Raw genomic sequence first — 20,762 nt, 5'->3', positions numbered from 1 at the left:
GGTGGCTCAGTTGTTAAGCATCTGCCTTCAGCTCAGGTCATTATCCCGGGGTCCTGGGATCGAGCCCCAAGTTGGGCTCCCTGCTCAGAGGGCAGCCTGCTTCTCCCTCTTCCACTCTTCCTGCTTATGTTCCCTCTCTCGCTGTCTCTCTCTGTCAAATAAATAAATAAAATCTTTTTTTAAAAAGTTAAAAAAAATCATAGACCTGCACATACAAATCAAGTCAGTTTTCCTGCATGTTAATTTAAAATTAAAACTAAAACTAGAGAGCCGCCTGGCTGGCTCAGTCAAAAAAACATACAACTCTTGATCTCAGGGTCCTGAGTTCAAGCCCCATGTTGGCTGTAGAGATTACTAAAAAAATAAATAAACTTTATTCCTTTTCTTTAAGGGGGAGTGGGAGAGGGAGAAGCAGGCTTCCGCTAAGCAGGGAGCCCGATGCGGGGCTCAATCCCAGGACCCCGGGATCATGACCTGAGCTGAAGGCAGATGCTTAATGACTAAGCCACCCAGGAGCCCCAACAAACATTATTCCTAAAATAAAAAAAGAAACTTTAAATAAATAAATAAGACTAGATAAGCAAGTGGGTCCTGATTTGTTTTTTCCTTTCCTTCCTCCCTCCATTTATTCTGCCATTTATTGAGCACCTGCTAATGGGTGAAGCACTGTGCTAGACTTTGGCAATCAGCCAAAAGTAAGACAGCCCGGATCCCTGCCCTCATGGCGCACTCTTCCCTGTTTCAGAAAAGTTGTCAGTAGGGTCTGGAGCCCAGTGTTTCCTTGGGGAAGTGGGACTAGGAGAAGGCTGTGGAGAGACCAAGTGAGCAAATTTTTCATTCGTGGAGTTCAGTCCTGTAGGATTTCAGGTGCTCACTTTTCCCTAAGAGACTCCTAGGCCCGAGGGCAGGGGAAAGCCCCCCGTTCATATTCCATAGGTGGTCACAAGAGAAAATGCTAGGAGTGTTGTGCCCAGCTAAGCCAGGAAGAAAAGTTGAAGGTGGGGGAAGATTTGATGCAGTTAGTGAAGTGTGAACTCTAAAACACTGCCTGAATATGTGTGTGTGTGTGTGTGTGTGTGTGTGTGTGTGTGTGTGTGTGTGGTTCGCACACATGAGCGAGTGGCTTAAAATAATCATTTGTGTAGCTCAGAACTCTGTGGATTGGCAGTTGGGCTGGGCTCAGCCGGGCGGTTCTTCTGCTGGCTTTGGCTGGGTTCACCCAGCACTGCCATCAGTGGGCTGCCAAAGGCCTCACTCACTCTGCGGGTGGGTAACCGCTGGTTGTGAGGGTGACTGAGCCGCATGTCTCTCACTGTCCAGCAGCCTAGCCGGGGCTTGTTCATATGTTGGGGTCTCTGGGTTCCCAAGAGCAGCAAGAGAACAAGCCCCAAAATGTGAGTGCTTAAAAAAAAAAAAAAAAAAACAGCTTTATTGAGGTATAATCCACACATGTTACCTGAATTTTAATTTTGTTTTCTCTCCTGTTTGCAGGGAATCTGAAGCATGTGGTCTAGTTGACAAAAAGAGATCATGTTTCCAGAGCCGAGGAGCAGTGCTGGTAATGAAGACAGCGTGTTTATGCGAGCAGCGTGTGGAATTTGTGACTGCAGGGGAGATTTGGAAGAAATTACTTCCTGAAAATTTCCAAGGGGCACCAAGTAGCAGCTGGCCTCCTGGGGTGAGGCAGGCAGGCACCCCAGAGGCCTCAACTAGGCCTAGGGGAAGAGAGAGATTTCCAGCATTTAAAGTGTTTATTTTTTAAAAAACACACAAATGCCGTTTTTAATCTTTGAAAATTATTTTTAAGCAAGTCGGGGAGGGGGCATTTTTATTTTCTTAAAGGAGACATCAGATGCTGGAGAAAAGCGTGGAGCTTTGGTCACTGGTTTGCAGGGTGGGGGGAGCCAGGAGCAGGGTTTGGGCCTCAGGACCATCCAGATGGAGTCTTAGGGGAGGGGGACTGATTGGCAGACTGGGAGGTGGGGAGAAATCTACCTGTGTTGTTTTTAGGATTCTGGATCTATTTTGTTTTTTAATAAAATCTTTGAAAACCTACCTCTTTGTCGCATTGTCCTCATTGTACAGTGCCCCTGACAGCACTCACAGTTCTGAACATTTCCTCTCACCGAAGCGTCGAGAATAACACTGCTGCTTCCATGGAAGCTGACTCTGAGCACTGGATCCCCCACGAACCCCCACCACCACCCACCTGCCCTCACGGAGGAACTAGGGTGGCCCTACCAAGTCCTGGTGACACACGGCCAAGCTCTGTCCTGTGCTGGGGCCCATCCAGGCCTCATGGGAATACAGACACTGCAACCAAGAAGAGGGCGCTCTGGCACCCTGGGGAGGAGCCATCCCCCGCCTGGGGAGCGAGTCAGGGATGGGAAGCGTAGGTGGCCTGCAGATCTAAGGAGAGGCGTTTTAATGGACAGCAAGGATATTTCCCCCATGGTGTGTAGATGATCGGCACACTTGATGAAAACAGGATCCAGTTGGTACTGTCTTCTGGGGGCGAGAGGAAGAGAAGGTGGCAAAATGGGGACGAAGAATAACCAGGGAGATGAGGAAGCAGAAGGGACATCAAAACATCATGATCTCATCACTTGATTCCCGGGATATCTATGAAGCTCCTCCAATTACCGGGACTGGGGTCTGAGACAAGGACACAGCCCCATCCTAGCCATCTAGGAACTCCCAGGCAGGGCAAAGGAAGGGAAGAACCAGATACCACCCCCTTTCGTGCTCTGCCACCAACATGAATCCAGAGCTGGGGGAGCATCGAGGAAAGAGCAACTCGCCCAGCCAGGACAGCATCCCGGAGCGTTTCAAAGGGGGTGATATTTGAGCCAGGCCTCTCCTAGGGTGAGTTGTATTTCTCCAGGCCTCTGAGAGGGGGATGGGCATTCCGCAGAAGGGAGTGGAAAAAGCCTTGACCGGATCCGGGATGGGAATAACCAAGCTTTTATTAAACAGCATCGGGGCGCCTGGTTGGCTGGGAATACCAGTCACTCCAAATGCCCACTATTCTAATTATACATTCTCAGCTTAAGGGCAGTTTTACTTATACCAAAAAGAAAGGGGATTAAAAAAAGAAGAAGAGGAGGAGGGAGGCACTGAACGGGGCAGTTGGGGGTAGGGGGAGGCCAAGGAAGGCAAAATGAGAACTCCGAATTCCTAGCCTACGGGAGACCACCCAGCAGGGTTTGTTGTCTCACAGGCTTGCTTGGTCCGGCGGCAGGCTCCCCTATCCCAAGTCTTTCCAGGGGATCCACCTCCAAAGCTGTCACCCCAAATTCCTGGAAGGCCTCACCCCCGAGAGGCAACCACCCGGGAAAGTGGTAAATGCTGGTGCTCTAGTTTCCGTTCAAGGGGAACGGACCTGAACGAAAAGGAACTTTTCCGCAGTGGACAGCCTGTGCCATCTTCTCGCTGTGCCTGGCACTGCCAACTGAGCCCCAGCCCTGACCGAGTGCCCCAGAGCAAGCTTGAGCACTGACCCCCTCAGGGCCTCCCAGGGGCCTCCCAGAGGCCTCCCAGGGGCCAGGCCTGCTCCTGAAAGGGCACCACACTCACCTGATTCTTGTTGAAAAGATTAGGCCTGGGGCCCCTGGCAGGCTCAGGGGGTGAGTGAGCGTGTGACTCATAATCTCGTAATCCCGAGGTTATGAGTTCAAGCCCCACGTTGGGTGTAGAGATTACTTCCAAAACAAAATCTTTTTAAAAAGAAAACAATCCCGGGTGCCTGGGTGGCTCAGTTGGTTAAGCGACTGCCTTCGGCTTAGGTCATGATCCTGGAGTCCTAGGATCAAGTCCCACATCAGGCTCCTGGCTCAGCGGGGAGCCTGCTTCTCCCTCTGACCTTCTCCCCTCTCATGCTGTTTCTCTCTCTCTCTCTCTCAAATAAATAAATAAAATCTTTAAAAAAAATAAAGATAAAATACTTTTTAAAAAAAGAAAACAATCCCATGTATAGAACTAGGAATAGTTTTACATTTTTTAAAAAATTAAAATCGAGGAGCGCCTGGGTGGCTCAGTCTGTTAAGCGTCTGCCTTTGGCTCAGGTCATGGTCCCGGGGTCCCGGGATCAAGCCCCCCAGGAAGCTCCCTGCTCATCGAGGCGCCTGCTTCTCCCTCTGCCCTCCCCCCACTCGTGCTCTCTCTTACAATCTCTTTCTCTCTCTCTCTCTCTCTCTCTCTCAAATAAATAAATAATATCTTTAAAAAATGAAAATCAAAATTGAAATACCCAAAGGTGGGCACAGCATTCACAAAGCCAGCAAGCAGAGTTGCTGCCTACAGTCTAAAGTCATCAAATTGTACACATGGTTTAAAAGATCCCTTATTTATTCATTTGAGACACACAGAGAGAGAGAGAGAGAGTACAAGCAAGGGGAGAGGCAGAGGGAGAGGGAGAAGCAGACTCACCGCCAGCTGGGAACCCGATCCGAGGCTTGATCCCAGGACCCTGAGATCATGACCTGAGCCGAAGGCAGATGCCCAAACATCTGAGCCACCCAGGCGTCCCCCAAATTGTACACATTTAATATGTGCCACTTTTGGTATAACAAGTATACCTTAGGAAAGCTGTAAAGAAAAAAAAAGAAAAGAAAAGAGAAAGAATTGCTCTGCTAAGAATTATCATAAGTGCCTAAGGGTAAAAAAGACTTGAAGGAAATACACCAAAATATTTACCGAAGTGGGCTTCTGTGGAGGAGGAAGGTGTAAAGATTGGTTTCATTTTTGTTCCTTCTCCTTTTTCAATATTTTCCAAATTTTCTCTTGTCAGCACATTCTAGTTTTATAATTGGAAAAATAAACTTTAAAAAAAAAAAGAATTGATCTGCAGGGAAAGTTACAGATCAAAGTAAATTCAAGACACCCACTGAGGAATAGTTTGTGCTCAGGCCCCGGGGCTGTTCTAACCACCCAGGAGGTTCTGAGCTAGCAAGGAAGAGCGGCCAGGCTGGAGGGCTCCCGATTTACAATTCACTAGGCCAGAGAGGGTTTTTTTAGGTTTGGTGGCTTGAAGGCAGGGCAGCTTTGTACCCGGTGTGAGCCTGCCTTCCCTTCAGGAACCGCCCACAAGGAGCGGTCAGAATAACCATAATAATAATGCAAAGCAAGCATCGGAATCGGCTCTATTTTATAGATCGCTCTCTTTTACGCTCTGTCCCTCTCCACCCCGCCGGGTGGGTATTATCATCCCCACTTTCTAGATCAGCAAACTGAGGCTACAAACTGTGAAGTAACTTACCCGGTTGTAAGTGGCAGAGCCAGGAAGCAAGCCCGGCTGAAACCGCGAATTTCCTTACTTCGCCCCCCCCCTCCCCCGCCACTGCCCCACACCTAGCGCCACCAAAATATTTTTAAACTGTGACTTGGGAGTAAACAACTTTCTTCTTGCTTCCAAAGTCCAAGCTGGACCAAGCCCCGCACTGCTTCCCGGCCCTCCCCACACAAGGACATTAGTTGTGTGCTTTTCAGCAAGTTACTCGACTCCCTTCTGGGTCTGTTTCCTCGCCCGGAAAGTGGGGCAAAGAATTTCTACAGCGCCTGGGCCATCGTGAGTGCTTGGTGAATTATCACAGATGGAAGGACTTTGAAAAGTCTCTAAAGCGTTGTGTGCAGGGGTCTGCCATGAAAATGGGCCTGGAAACTGAGGAAAACCCAGTGCTCCCAGGATCCCCGCGGGCCTTCACTATCTCCAAGGCATGCACAGGGGCCAGAGAGACAAGAGACAGAAGAGTGTCTGTGTCTGCAACTCAAGGGTTAAGAAAAGAACCATTTAAAGAAAGAAATTATATATATGTATGTATGTATGTATGTATATGTATGTATGTATTGGATATGCCTATATTTGCATAAAACATCTTTGGAAAGATACACAAGAAACTGGGGCACCTCAGTTGCCTCCAGGCAGGGAAACCAGGTGGCAGGTGGCGGGGGGACGAGAGAGACTTGCACTGTGTTCCTTTTTGTACCTTTTGATTTTTGAACCATGTGAATGCATTACCTGGTCCAAAAAAAGTAAATAAATAATTTTTTTTTAAAGCCAACGGAAAAATCCCCAGCCAGTTTCCCTTTGGGGGGGGGGGCCTCTGCCTCTGCTGTATTCATTGTGAGCTGTCACAGAGAGAGCACTATATTTCCAATTCTATATTTAAAAGACTCTTTCTAAGGCCGAAAGACTTCTTTATAAGAAAATCAAATATTGTCATTCAAAAAAAAAAAAAGGGAGGAAGAAGGAGGAAGAAGAGGAGAAGGAAGGGCAAGAAGCAAAGCAAAAAGCCATCTAAACCGAGCAGATTTTAACATCTCTAAGCCCCGACCCGGGAGGCTCCAGCAGCTCCTTCTCCCCAGCCTTTGCTCAGGACCAGTCTCCAAACCTCCTGCTCAGTGCTGGGCCCCCAAGCTCACCTGGGTCTCGCCTTCCCCTTCAGAGCGCCTGAGTTTAAGTCCCCTCCCTGTCCCTCATGGGCTCTGTGACAGTGGCCAAGTAACTCACGGCCTCTGAGCCTTATCTCCTCATCTATCAAATGGGGATAATACCTGTGCCTACAGCATGGGGAGGTTTCAAGGGATCAAAGAGATAATGAAGGAAAAGCACGTGGTAGAGCACGTATTAGATATCAGTAGTAGACACTGTTTCTGCCCTGAAGGTGAACCCAGTCTGGGTAGGAAATTTTCCTGAAATTCCCTGGCTGTAGGAATTATAGGGAAATAGGATGCAAATTTGTGTGGCTAGGCATTTGCACATTCTTCTGGGACGAGGAGCCATAGCTCATTTTCAGATTCTCAACACTCAAGGTTTTTTTTTTTTAAGATTTTATTTATTTAATTTGAGAGAGAGAGAGAGCGTGCATGCACGTGTGAGCAGGGGGAGGGGCAGAGGGAGAGAGAGCGTCCCAAGCAGACCCTGCGCTGACTATGGAGCCCAACGCGGGGCTCCATCCCACGACCCCAGGACCACGACCCGGAGACCACGACCTGAGCTGAAATCCAGAGTCGGGAACCTCACAGGCTGAGCCACCCAGACGCCCCACTCAAGGGAGGTTTCTATGATTCCTCAAAAGGATGAGATCTACAGATGCAGAGGTAAAGACAGACATAAATAGAGCCTTTCAAGACAGGGGCCCTTCACCTCAGGATCTCTGCCCATGCCCGTCCTTCTGCCTGGAATGCCCAGATCTTCCCCAGACTGGCTCCCCCTCATTCCGTTCTCAGCCCCATGTCATTACCTCGGTAAAACACACCAACTACCTCATCTAGTGTAGCTGCCTTGCCCTCACTATTCCAAAAAAAAAAAAAAATTATTTTTATACCATTTATCATTATCTTACTCATTTTTTAATTTATTCCTACACACTGGGAGGGTGGGAACTTTGGCAGTTTCATTGCTGTAGCCCCAGTGCCCAGCATGGTACCATGGTAATTCTCAATACACACCTCTGGAATGGGGGAACGATGTACTAAGACAGAGCAGCGCCTTTTATCCTGGGTATTATGGGACATGGAGGAGAGAGAGGAGATCCAGACTATGGCAATCATGAAGGCCACAGAGACGCGATGACACTCAAGCCGATCTAAGGCTAGGCGCCGGGGGCAGGCATTCCAGGCAACGGCACATAAAGTGACAAGTACTTTAGTGTTGTTGAAACACAGAATATTAGGCAGTACTGGAGCAAACCAATTGTAAAAAGGTATCTATAAGACAACAGGAGAGGGTTGCCTGGGTGGCTCAGTCGTGCGTCTGCCTTCGGTCCAGGGCATGATCTCAGGGTCCTGGGATCGAGTCCCGCATCAGGCTCCCTGCTCAGCGGGAAGCCTGCTTCTCCCTCTCCCTCTGCCTCTCTCCCTGCTTGTGTTCCCTCTCTCGCTTTCTCTCCTGCTCTCTGTCAAATAAATAAACTCTTTTTAAAAATCTATTTTAAAAAAGACAATAGGAGAAATTTGGACATGGACTAGGTGATGTTAAGAAATTACTCATAAATCAAAACCACAATGAAGTATCACCTCATGGCAGTCAAAATAGCAAGTATCAAAAAGCCAAGAAATAACAAGTGTTGGGGAGGATATTTATATTTTTAAAACAGGGAACCCTCATGCACTGTGGGTGGGAATGTCCATTGGTGCAGCCAGTGTGGAAAACAGTATGGTGGTTCCTCGAAAAAGTAAAAATAGGGAAATATTATAGGGTGCCTGGGTGGCTCAGTTGTTTGGGCCACCGCCTTCGGCTCAGGTCATGATCCTGGAGTCCCAGGATCGAGTCGCGCATCGGGCTCCCTGCTCGGCGGGGAGTCTGCTTCTCCCTCTGACCTTCCTCCCTCTCATGCTCTCTCTCTACCATTCTCTCTCTCTCTCTCAATAAATAAATAAAAATCTTTTTAACAAAAGAAATATTATATGACCCAGTAAATCCACTACTGGGTATTTACCCAAAGAAAACAGAAACATTAATTCGAAAAGATGCATGCGCCCCTATGCTTATTGCAGCATTAGTCACAATAGCCAAGCTATGGAAGCAACCCAGAGCGTCCACTGATTGATGAATGGATAAAGATGTGGTATATATGTACAAAGGAACAGTACTCAGCCATCAAAAAGAATGAGATCTTGCCATTTGCCACCACCTGGTTGGGCCTAGAGGGTATTAGGTTGAGTGAAATAAGTCAGAGAAGGGCAAATACCATATGATCTCCCTTATATGCGGGATCTAAACAAACAAACAAAGGAAAAACAGAAACAGTCTCATAGATACAGAGAACAAACTGGTGGTTGCCAGGGGGGAAGGGGGTGAGGGGATGGGTGAAATAGGTGAAGGGGATGAAGAGGTACAAACTTCCAGTTATAAAAGAAATAAGTCATAGAGATGAAAAGTACGGCACAGGGAATATAGTCAATGATATTGTCATAACATTGTATGGTGGCAGATGGTAACTACTGTTCTTATGGTGAGCATTGAGTAATGTATAGAATCATCGAATCGCTATGTTGCACACCTGAAACTAATATAACATTGTATGTCAACTATATTTCAATAATAAAGATTTTTTTAAAAGAGAGAGGCCTGTAAAAGAGAAATTATTGATGATCTTGTTAAGTACGACCACAGCATGGTACTTATATATTTAAGTCCTCATCTGTTAGAGATTCACAGTGGAGTATTTGCAGGTGAAAGACTATATCTACGGCTTATTTAAAAATACTCCAAAAGGGGGAAACGTATGCGCGTAAGGCAGTGAGGGGTGGGTGGAAAGGAATAAAACAAACTGAAAACTGTTGATAATTGTCGAAGCTGATTTAATGGACACATGGAGATTGAATACACTATTCTCTCCGCTTTCGTGTGTTTTTGAATTTCTATAATAAAAAGGTGAGATCAACATTAGCAAGTGAAAGGAAGTAAAGTATCAGGAGCCAGATCATAAAGGGCCTCCTATGCCGGGCGGGGGAGGCTAGACTAGAACCTGTGGGTAAGGGAGCCATGAGAGAGTTTTAAGCTAGAGTGGCCTGATCAGATTTGCATGTTAAAAAGATCACGCTAGCTGCTGGGACAAGAGAAACGAGCCCGCTGAGGTCCTGCTCCAGAGTGGCTACCTATGAGAAGCCTCTGTTTACCTCAGTTGGAGTCCTAAAGCCTTCCTCCCTTGACCCACAGTGCCTTTCTCCTTACCATTTACCTGATGAGAAAGAGAATGGGAGTGTGTGTGTGTGCATGCGTGTGTGTGTGTGTGTGTGTGTGTGTGTGTGTGTGTGAGATGGAAAGTTTTTTGCAATACATTTTTGTGGTAAAAACATTCAAACAATGTAGATAAGGGCTCCTTCTTAACCCTATGCCTCAGATAGAACCACTATTAGAGTTCAGTGTTTATCTTTCCAGACTTTTTTCATTTATTCCATAAATATTTATTGAGCACCCACTATGTACTGTATCTGTGGACAAAACAGGCAACAATCCCTGTCCCCATGGAGCTGGGCATTATACATATACAATCATTTGACTTTTATATGCATGAAAACACACTGTTTGGTAACCTGATTTTTCTCACTTCATTATATTCCATGGACAACTTTCCATACCAATCCACAATGAGCTACCTTGTTCATCTTTTATTATGACATATTTCACAGACATACCAAAAAGTATGGCACATCTGATCCCTTTAAGTGATCACATTACATGGATGGCTCCAAAATTTGTTTAACCTGTCCCCTAATGCTGAATGTCTCATTTTTCCTCACAAGTAGAAACACTGCAAAAGCAAACAAACAGGGGCACCTGGGTGGCTCAGTCGGTTAAGCATCTGCCTTCGGCTCAGGTCATGATCTCAGGGTCCTGGGATCAAGTCCCATGTTGGGCTCCCTGCTCAGTGGGGAGTCTGCTTCTCCCTCTGCTTCTGCTGCTCCCCCTGCTTGTGCGCTCTCTCTCTCTCTCAAATAGATAAATAAAATCTTTTTTAAAAAAACAAAACTACTAGAGCTAATAGACAAATTCAGCATAAGTGCAGGGTACAAGTTTAACAGACAAAAATCAGCTTTGTTTCTTTATCAGTGAACAATCTGAAAAGGAAATGAAGGAAACAATTCTACTCACAATAGCATCCAAAAGAATAAAATACTTAGGAGAGACTTGTATACCAAAGCCTGAAAAATGTTGTTAAAAGAAATTAAAGAAGGGTGCCTGGGTGGCTCAGTTGGTTAAGTGACTGCCTTCGGCTCAAGTCATGATCCTGGAGCCCCAGGAACTAGTCCCACATCGGGCTCCCTGCTCGGCGGGGAGTCTGCTTCTCCCTTTGACCCTCTCCCCTCTCATGTGCTCTCTATCTCATTCTCTCTCTCAAATAAATAAATAAAATCTTTAAAAAAAATATTTAAAAAAGAAGACACAAAGAAATGGAAAGACACTTGTGTTCATGGATTGGAAGATTTCATTTTGCTACAGTGTTGATACTGCCTGGAGTGACCCACAGACTCGATGCAATTCTGATGACTTTTTTGCAGAAATAGGAAAATCTATCTTGAAATTCATATGGAATCTCAAGGGACCCCGAATAGCCAAAACAGTCTTGAAAAAGAACTAAGTTGGAGTTTTCACACTTTCTAATTTCAAAGCTTACTACAAAGCTACAGTAATCCAAACAGTGTGTTACTGGCATTGAGTATGGATATATATAGATCAGTACAACAGAATTGAGAGTAGAGAAATAAACCAATGCATCTACAGCCAAATGATTTTAGACAAAGGTGCCAAGTCCATTTCCTTGGGGGAAAACAACAGTCTCTTCAACAAAGAGTACTGGGACAACTGGATTTCCAGCACAAAAGAATAAAGTGGGACACCTACGTCATACCAAATACAAAAATCATCTCAAAATGGATCATAGACCTACGTAAGAGCCAACACCATAAAACTCTTAGAAGAAAACACAGGGGTAAATCTTCATGAACTTGGGTTTGGCAATGGATTCCTAGGTCTGACACCAAATGCAGAAGCAACAGAAGGAAAAATAAATACATTGGACTTCATCAAAATTAAAAACTTCTGTGCTGCACAGGACATTATCAAGAAAGTGAGAAGACAACACAAAGAATAGGTGAAATATTTGCAAATCATATATCTGATGAGGATCTCGTATCCAGAATATATGAAAAGCTCGACGACAACAAAAAAACACATAACCCACTCGAAAAATGGGCAAAGAACTCGATTTAGCATTTCTCCAAAGAAGATATACAAATGAACAATACTCCACATCATTAGTCATTAGGGAAATTCAAATCAAAACCACAATGACTTGTCAGTGTTTTGCTATTTGGATGGCTGTAACAGGTTTTTAAAACAGAAAATACCAAAAGTCCACAAGGATTCAGAGAAAATGGAACCCTCATGCATTGCTGTGGGGAGGTAAACTGGTGCAGCCGCTAGGAAAACCAGTCTGGCAGTTCTCAAGAAGTCAAACATGAAATGACCATATGAGTGGAGTCTGGCTGGCTCAGTCGGTTAAGCATCTGCCTTCTGCTCAGGTCGTGATCCCGGGGTCCTGGGATGGAGCTCCTTGATCAGAGCCTGTTTCTCCCTCTCCCTCTGCCCCTCCCCCCGCACTCTTGTGCTCACATTCTCTCTCTCAAATAAATAAAATATTTTAAAAAAAGCATTACCAGGCGCCTGGGTGGCTCAGTTGGTTAAGCGACTGCCTTGGGCTCAGGTCATGATCCTGGAGTCCTGGGATCGAGTCCCACATCAGGCTCCCGGCTCAGCGGGGAGCCTGCTTCTCCCTCTGACCCTCTCCCCTCTCATGCTGTTTCTCTCTCTCTCTCTTTCTCTCAGATAAATAAATAAAATCTTAAAAAAAAAAAGAATTACCATATGACCCACCAATCCCAGTCCGAGGTATATACTCCAAAAGAATTGAAAACAGATGTTCAAATACTTACACATGAATGGTCATAACATCTCTATTCACAATAGCCAAAAAGGGGAAAGCACTCAAATGTCCATCAGTGGATGAATGGTGGTATATGCATACAAGAGAATATTACTCAGCCAAAATAAGAAATGAAGGAGGGGCGCCTGGGTGGCTCAGTTGGGTAAGCGTCTGCCTTTGGCTCAGGCCATGATCCTAGGTCCTGGGGTCTCAGGATCGAGCCCCACATCGGGTGAGCTCCCTGCTCAGCAGGGAGCCTCCTGCTCCCCTTGCTTGTACGCTCTGTCAAATAAATAAAATATTTTTTAAAAAAAGGAATGAAGTACTGATACATATTACCGGACTCAAAAACGTCATGCTAAGTGCAAGAAGCGAGACACCAAACCTCACATAGTGTATGATTCCATTTCTATGAAACATCCAGAATAAGCAAACCGGTAAAGACAGAAAGCAGATTGGTTTTCACCAGGGCGGGGGCAGAGGGGGAAATGGAGAGTAACTCTTCAGTCGCGGTGGATTTTATTTTGCGATAATGAAAATGTTTTGAAACTAGGTCGAGGTGGTGGTTGCGCTACACTGTGAATGTACCAATAGCCACTGAATTACTGACTGTACAATGGTTCATTCTGTGGGATATGAATTTTGCCTCAAAAAAAAAAATAAAGTCATTGCAGTGAAGATCCTCTTCACTTACACCCTTGTGCATTCATTGCATTGCCTCCTTATGATGAATTTGTTGAAGCGGAACTGCTGGATCAAAGCGCGTGCACAATTAAAAACAAACCAACGAAACGTGATAGATTTTTTTTTAAAGATTTTATTTATTGGGCGCCTGGGTGGCTCAGATGGTTAAGCGTCTGCCTTCGGCTCAGGTCATGATCCCAGGGTCCTGGGATCGAGTCCCGCATCAGGCTCCCTGCTCCTTGGGAGCCTGCTTCTCCCTCTGCCTCTCTCTCTCTCTCTCTGTCTCTCATGAATAAATAAATAAAATCTTAAAAAAAAAAAGATTTTATTTATTTATTTGTCAGAGAGAGAGCGAGCGAGAGAGCACAAGCCGGGGGAGTAGGAGGAGAAGCAGATTCCCCACGGAGCAGGGAGCCCGATGCGGGGCTCCATCCCAGGACCCTGAGATCATGCCCTGAACCGAAGGCAGACGCTTAATGACTGAGCCACCCAGGCGCCCAGAAACGTGATAGATTTTGATCCCCGGAAGTGTTGTCCCAATTCACAGTCCCACGGACACTGCATGAACGTGGCAGCTCCCACTGCTCCCCAGAAATTCATTTTTGCCCATCCGAGAGGTAAAGATAGCTCATTGTTTGAATCTTCGCTTGTCTGATTTTATTAGTGAGGTTGGGCATGTTTGTCTATGCTTAATAGTAAGTCATTTAACAATCTGTCTTTTCCACTACATCTGAGACCTTTCCCATCTCTTGATGTCAGCACTCCCGACTGGCACATATTAGGACCTCAGTCAATGTTGTGAGGAGTTAAAAGGAAAGCAGAAACCGTAAGCTCCTCCTGGTTCTCCCAGGCTCCCAGGCTAGTGCTAGACATTCAGAGCAATTCTATCTTCCCCCAGAAGTCACCCAAATGCCCTTTTCTTTAAAGCAGGGCCGCCTGGCTGGCTCAGTCGGTAAAGCATGCAACTCTTGATCTCAGGGTTGTGAGTTCGAGCCCCATGTTGGGTGTAGAGATTACTTAAAAAAATAAAATCTTAGGGGCACCAGGGCCGCTCAATCAGTTATAGCGTCTGCCTTTGGCTCAGGTCATGATCCCAGGGTCCAGGGATTGAGCCCCACATGGGGCTCCCAGCTCAGCGGGGAGCTTGCTTCTCCCTCTCCCTCTGCCCCTGCGTGTGTTCCCTCTCTCGCTGTGTCTCTCTCTCTGTCAAATAAATAAATAAAAATCTTTAAAAAATAAAAAAAAATAAAATCTTAAAAAAAAGAAACATGCTGTTGGGAATCACGCTGGTAGCGTCATGGAAGACATGGGTTTACACTAGTTGGAAAGGGTGATAAAGGCAGAATAAGAGCGAGAATGAGGGTTGAACTAGGGCCTGGCAGCGACGTTTACATGTGCGTGTAAATGAACACAAGCAGAAGAGAAACTACCCAAATTACAGCTGTATACTGCAGGGACAGCTATCACTTCTCAAGGCCTACACCAGTCCTCTCTGGCTCGCTCCTTTGCCAGGCGGGTGGCCCCACTCGCTGCCCCCGCGACCTTACCGCCAGGCTGGGCTGCCTCTCCGAAGGTGCCAGTCAGCTCCATGGCATGATCCTAGAAGGCTGGAGGGAGGGAAAAACCTCCAGCCTTCCAATCCTACCCCCTCTTTCATGAGTTACTGAGCTCTCCTCTACCACCCTCCATCTGGCTTTCGCACATATATTTTTCTCCTTTGAGGAATATTCCGCAGAATCTATTTCGTGGTCCACTTCTGAGCCCATTTGGCACATCCCTGTGCCATCTCTCGCCTGCCTCTCATTCGACGTCTCTCTCCCACGTCCAGAAGCTGGGCTGTTGGGTTCAGCCTCTCCCTCCTCCAGCAGCTATTTATTGGCGGCCTGCTATGTGCCCAGCAGTGCACTAGTCACTGGGGACACAGAAGTGAACAATACACCAAAGTCCCTATCTTCGTGGACCAGCCAGGGAGATGAATAATAAATATAATACGACAAGCGGTGATCAGTGCCATAGAGAAAAATAAAGCAAGGTAGATGTTGAGAGTGATGGGGTTGCTGTTTTATTTATTTTATTTTATTTATTTGAGAGAGAGAGAGAGAGAGACAGAGTGAGAGAACACAAGGGAGGGTAGGAGCAGAGGGAGAGGGAGAAGCAGACTCCACACTGAGCAGGGAGCCGGGCGTGGGGCTCAATCCCAGGACCCTGAGATCATGACCTGAGCTGAAGGCAGACGCCTAACCCAGTGAGCCACCCAGGCGCCCCCAGGGTTGCTATTTTAGAAAGAGTGCCCAGGGAGGGCCCGTTTGAGGAGGTGCCACTGAGGAAAGACCTAAAGCACGGAGGTGACAAGGCATATGGCTATCCAGGAAAGAGTGTTCCAGGCAGAGGGAAGAGCAAATGCAAAGAGCTGAGACAGGAACCACCTAGTCAAATCCTAGAGACAGGGAGGCCAGTGTGCCTAAAGCTGAGGGAAAGAGGGGCACCTGGGTGCTGTGTGGGGAACAGTCTGTAGAGGAGTGAGGAGCCAAGAGACCAGGCAGCAGGCTGTGGCAATGACCTAGGGAAGAGAAGACAGCGGCTTGACCCAGAGTGGTGGCTGTGGAAGCCGTGAGGAGTGTTTTGGATCCTGGATGTATTTTAAGGAGAGCTCACAGGGACGCCTGGGTGCCTCGGTTGTTGAGCGTCTGCCTTCGGCTCGTGTCATAACCCCAGGGTCCTGGGATCGAGCCCCGCCTCGGGCTCCCTGCTCCGCGGGGAGCCTGCTTCTCCCTCTCCCGCTCCCCCTGCGTGTGTTCCCTCTCTCACTGTCTCCCTCTCTCTGTCAAATAAATAACTAAAATCTTTAAAAATAAATAATTAAAAAATAAAGAGAGCTCACAGATTTTGCTGATCGGTAGGACATGAGGTGAGAGAGAAAGAGAAGATGAAGGCAAGGTTCTTGGCCTGCGTAACTGGGTGAGCAGAGAGCTGCCATAATTGAGCTTGGGAAGCTGGCGTGGGGGTGGCAGAGGACAGGGAATCGAGTGCCTTCTTCGGCCGAGTTCAGGGGAGCAGGCTGGTATCTCTCCCGGAAGCTTAGGGCTCAGCTTGACTGCTTGCTGGTGGGGGTGGAGGGCGGATGGAGAAGGTCGAGGCGATGAGCCTGGAATGAGTAACAAATTGTACCATGTACATCTTCCCAGGTCACTGCCAGTGAGCCCAATATCAGGGCTGAATTTCTTACCGTGGCCTCCAAGTGTGGCTCCCGTGACCTCACCAAACCCCATCCCGCGCCGGCCTGGTACCCCTCACTCTCTGCACCCTCCACACCTGGTGAGTGCCGGTTCTCGGCTCGGACGTCACCGCCTCCTGTCTCCCGCTTGATCTTAGTAATGTGCGTGTTTCTATCTCCCACACCGTACTGGGAACTCCCTGAGGGCCAAAGGGGCACCTTCATTCCAGCTGAGGCCTTGCCGACCCAAACAGGGCGCTGTTCGCGTCGGCAAGTCCTCAGCTCACGTTTGTGGCCCATAAGAACCACCACCCAGGAGCAAATAAACAGCCGGCCCTGAGCCCACCCTGGTGGGTCGGGAGGCCTGACTTCCCACACAGTCAGATGTGACAACGAGGAAAACAGGGCCAAGGAGGTGAAGTCAGGCTTGGAACTGGACTCAGATTGGAAGGCGGACTCCATCCCCTAAGCAGCAGGGAACAGAGGTCAGGGAAGAGTAATCACTCACATGTGTACGGCACTTGAGAGTTTATAGCCACAGACATTATCTCATTCAGCCCTGGGACAGCCTCCTGAGGTAGGCATTCTCATTTCCCCCACTTCGCATCTGAGGAAACTGAGGCCTGATGAGCTCAAGTCACTGGGCCAAGGTCACACAGCTAGGAAGGGGCAGCCCTGGGGCTCGAACTGAGGTCCATCTGATGGCAGAGCCCCATGCTGTCGACATCAGAGTAGGCCCTACCTTAAGTTGGACGGGAGGATGGCCAGCCGGGTTTCTCCTCCCTGCCTATTCCTACTGCGCGTTCCAGCCCATGGCAGCATGAGTTAGCATTTACTCATTCCCCTCAGGCAAGGATGGGGCCGGGTGGCCTGGGATTCAAATATGGCAGGGAATCATCCAAATTTGAGACTCCAAAGGTAACACTCAGGAGAGGTTTGAAGAAAATGCATGAAACAGGCAAACTGTGGGAATCTTCACCCCCACCCCCCAAGGAGCTCTTCAGAGACAAGCCCACTGGGCCCGCTGAGGGTCTGTCCCTAGGAAAGGGCAGCTCCCTTCTAGTCCCTCAGCCAAAAGCCCCCCTGGAGAAGTCTCTTGCAGGGGCCATGCCTTCTTTCTGGTTGGGCGCTGGGCCCAGAAGGTTCTTGGCTTGCAGCAGCTGGGCCCTCGCACCTGTCGGTCTAGCTCCCCTGCTTCACAAACACACGCCCCCGCCAAGCTCGATGCTGCTTCCAGATGGCCGGTCACTTATGCCTTCACCCCACTTTGGGCCTTTTTCTTTCTCGTTTGATTTCTTTTCCTTGCCTTGTTTTCTTCCCAGGCGCTCACTCTCACGCTCTTTTGGTCTCGCTCTCGCTCTCTCTCTCTCATTCATTCTTTCTTTCTCCCTCCATTGACAACATTCCGTGCTTCTCAGCCTGTCTGTCTGTCTGTCTCTCCCCACCCCAGTCTCTATCCAGGTCACGACGCAGCACCAGCTCCCAGCTCGGTAACAGTGACGGGTTCGGATGCGGGCGTCTCTCCGGTCCCCACCAGCTCTGACATTCAGCTGTGAGGAAAGGCAAGACACCTGGGGGTGGGGGTGGGCTACAGAGCAGGAAAGGGAGACAAAAACAGCTAGTACTGTGAGCTCAGCAAGCTTGCCTCACCTCTCCGCGCCTCCTTCCTACACCTGTAAAATGGAATTGAGAATACCAACCAGCTCACACGGGCGGGGGGCCGGGGAGGCAGGAGAATCAACCTTGCTCAGGGACAGGAGAGGCTTTTCTGAACGCTAAGGGGCAGGTCCCAGCGGGTATTGTTCTTAGGAGGCAGTGAGGCCCAGTGGTCAACAGCAGGCTGTCTGGGGCCCCTGGGCCTGGTTTGAATCCTCAGCCCAAAACACACAGCTGCGCAATATCTCTGTGCCTCAATTTCCCTATGGGCAAAATTGGAGTTAGGTAAGACTAGGACTCACCTACCACGTCAGGGTGTTGTGGGGATTAGATGCGAGAAGCATGGAGCACTAAGGACAGTGAGGGTCTGTCACCTACTAAGCGTCCAGGAAGCGTTAACCGTCGATGTTTCTCATCAGAGCTAGAGAGAGGGACGAAAGCAAAATCTCCCCTGAGCTGGCGTTCTTAGGAGCGCTGGGCTGCGGCGGGAACACAGAGCCTGTGGTGATGTGGGCTCATCTCCCTGTCGGGCCACGAGTGTGCTCATGCGGGGCGTGCCCCGAACGGGACACCTGAAATTCAGCTTGCTTGCGTGCCTCATGCAAAGCCGTGTGCCCTGGGGTGAGGGCCGGTAAAGCCCAGAGGGAGCAGCACCTGTTTCTAATTAGGCCTCCCAGAGGAGGTGCCTTTCTGTGATTAGCATGAGGAGACCGTCCGTGCTAGCTGAGGGGCGCCGTCCAGGCAGGGGAGACGTCTCAGGTCCCTGGGCTTGTGGGCCTCTCCTCATGGCTGGCGGCAGAAATCTGCACGCCGACCCCCTGAAGTACTCTGATCCTCCATCCGTCTCCAGCTCTGATCGATGATCCCCAGGGGGGCAAGTGTCTGTGGCTGTGGGGACCTGAGGAAATATTTCTGGGCCCCCAGGTTATACACGCAAAATGAATCCTAACCATGTCGATGAGTCCACAGCCATGTTTGTCTGAGCCAACCCCAGACCCAGGGTTAAGGGCCAACAGAGGCCACAGGGCTAGTGGTTCAAGCTGGGAGACGTCCCCATGCCAGCAGGGGCTCCGATTGCAGGGAAACTGGGATCCGTGGATGGATGACGAGGTCTCTGATGGGACGGGATTGGGAGGTTGGGAGGGCAGGGCCCCAGGTGCCCAAAAGAGGTGAGCACAGGGAGGCGTTCCTGGCCTGGAGATGAGATTGGGGGCCAAGGGGCTGCTACATCACTTCGGGGCTCAGGTAAGGGAGCAGTTTCAGCCCGATGGTGCAGGGAGCAGGGCCAGATTGAAATGGCCTCCCCTTTTTAAGGATGAAGTAAGCTAAGAGACGCCACTAGCCCGAGCGGCGGGTGGCAGAAAAGGGAAAGCAAACAAGCCCCCAAAGGCTTGTGTTCTAGAAGCTGAAGTGAAACTAGGGAGGGCCTGGCATGCTTCAGGCCTGGCCAAAATGTATTTAGCTAAGTGAGATGAGGCCCCTGTCACTCCCTGGTGTGGGGGAATTTATGGACTGAGATCCCCTCATGCTGCCCTTTAGGGATTTAAAGCATGTGTCCACGATGCTGCTTGGGCCGGAGGGGCCGGGGAGGGGAGAGGAAGGAAAAGCTGCGGTGAAAAACCAGTGTCCCGGGCCCTCGAGGAGAGAAAGCCCCTCTCTGTGCCAGTGGAGGGAGGCAAGGGAAAGTTCCCCACGGTTTGGCTGAAAGTCATTCTGCCGATTGCTCTTTTTGACACAACCTCACACTTTCTTTCCAGTCCTATATTCCTGGCTGTGCGCAAACTATTTCCACTTGGATGTTCTGCCAACAAGCTTAAACTAAACATGCTTAAAGCGGAGTTTCTTTCCCCCCACAAAGCCTCACACCTTCCCAGGGCCTCTAGCTTCACTGCTGACACCCGAATAGCCCAGGGCCTGGCCGGCCTGGCTGCTTCCCCTCCTCCCCTACACCAGCACCTCTCTCCCTCCCTGCCTTTGAGCCCGGTGCCCTTCCCTGGGTAATACTTCTCAGAGTCGTCTTGGCCATTTCCAGGCTGCAGCCCTCTACCGCCCTGCCCCTCGGCCCTGGAGATTCCTGCCACAGCGCCTACCTGGGCTCCCCGCTCTGGGTCTCTCCCTCGGTCTGAGCCATGCATGCCTCCTGGCTGCACACAGTGATCATGTACTGCAATGGGAGCGGGAGAAGAGCCATTCTAGAAGACAGGAAAGCAGAGACACAGTGACTGCAGAGCAGGTAGCCTAACGGGGAGAGTTTGGCCTTCGGAGTGAGTCAGAGCTGGCTGTGAACCCCAGCTTGGTGATCTCGACCTTGTGATTTCAGCTCTCTGTGCCTCAATGCCATTCTCTATGAAGTGGGGATGATAGTGTCGATCTCCTAGGGTTCTTGTGAAGTCGAATCCTCCAAGGGCTACGGCCCAGAATGACATCCCCCAGAGGCTGGAATGGGCACAGAGCTGTGAAGACAAGTCCCCAAGGTGAGCGGCCGGGTGGCCGGACTTGTTTGTGTATCTGTGGTTTTCCCATTACGTATAAATAACAGGAAATCAAATACGGAATCAATTCAACTGCACCCAATTCTTGGCCCTCTCCAAAACTTCCCCCACCCCCTTGTGTGCACAGGAAACCAAGGCTACAGTCTCCGAAGCTGATTGGAGTGCCCAAGGATGCCCTGTTATCTCTGTTCTTCTCAGTTTTCATTTCCCAAGGCCCTTACCCCATTACTAATCTTGTCCCCCCTCTTCTACTTCATCTCCTCTTCTTTTCAGTCCTTCTTTTTTTTT

At 48.9% G+C, this 20,762-nt stretch overlaps 1 protein-coding gene and 1 long non-coding RNA gene across 9 annotated transcripts in view; one reads left to right on the top strand and one right to left on the bottom strand.

Annotated features, from left to right (window-relative positions):
* The window catches only part of HDAC8 (histone deacetylase 8), a 214,653-nt gene extending 212,598 nt beyond the window's left edge, over positions 1–2,055 (top strand). For all 4 annotated transcript variants that reach the window (XM_073885822.1, XM_073885820.1, XM_073885821.1 and 1 more), the window contains one exon: positions 1,492–2,055. In XM_073885822.1, the coding sequence (XP_073741923.1) occupies positions 1,492–1,514 (23 nt within the window). In that variant the 3' untranslated portion in view covers positions 1,515–2,055. The remainder of the gene's footprint in view (positions 1–1,491) is intronic.
* A 171-nt stretch (positions 2,056–2,226) lies between these two features.
* On the bottom strand, positions 2,227–20,225 carry LOC141371297 (uncharacterized). 5 transcript variants are annotated; one of them, XR_012376126.1, is made up of 3 exons: positions 20,073–20,225; positions 18,285–18,403; positions 2,227–2,508 (listed from the first exon to the last, which is right to left on the bottom strand). It is a non-coding gene; the product is annotated as an uncharacterized lncRNA (long non-coding RNA). The 5 variants fall into 5 exon arrangements; XR_012376127.1 differs by lacking the exon at positions 2,227–2,508 and adding an exon at positions 12,301–12,710 and having other exon boundaries at positions 18,289–18,403; XR_012376124.1 differs by lacking the exon at positions 2,227–2,508 and adding an exon at positions 13,562–16,257.
* Between the last annotated feature and the right edge of the window lie 537 nt (positions 20,226–20,762).

Source organism: Callorhinus ursinus, unplaced genomic scaffold, assembly GCF_003265705.2.
Source record: "Callorhinus ursinus isolate GAN/ISIS: 27379988/994484 unplaced genomic scaffold, GSC_fseal_2.0 scaffold66, whole genome shotgun sequence".
Classification (NCBI taxonomy): domain Eukaryota; kingdom Metazoa; phylum Chordata; class Mammalia; order Carnivora; family Otariidae; genus Callorhinus; species Callorhinus ursinus.
This window is presented reverse-complemented; position numbering and strand designations above follow the sequence as displayed.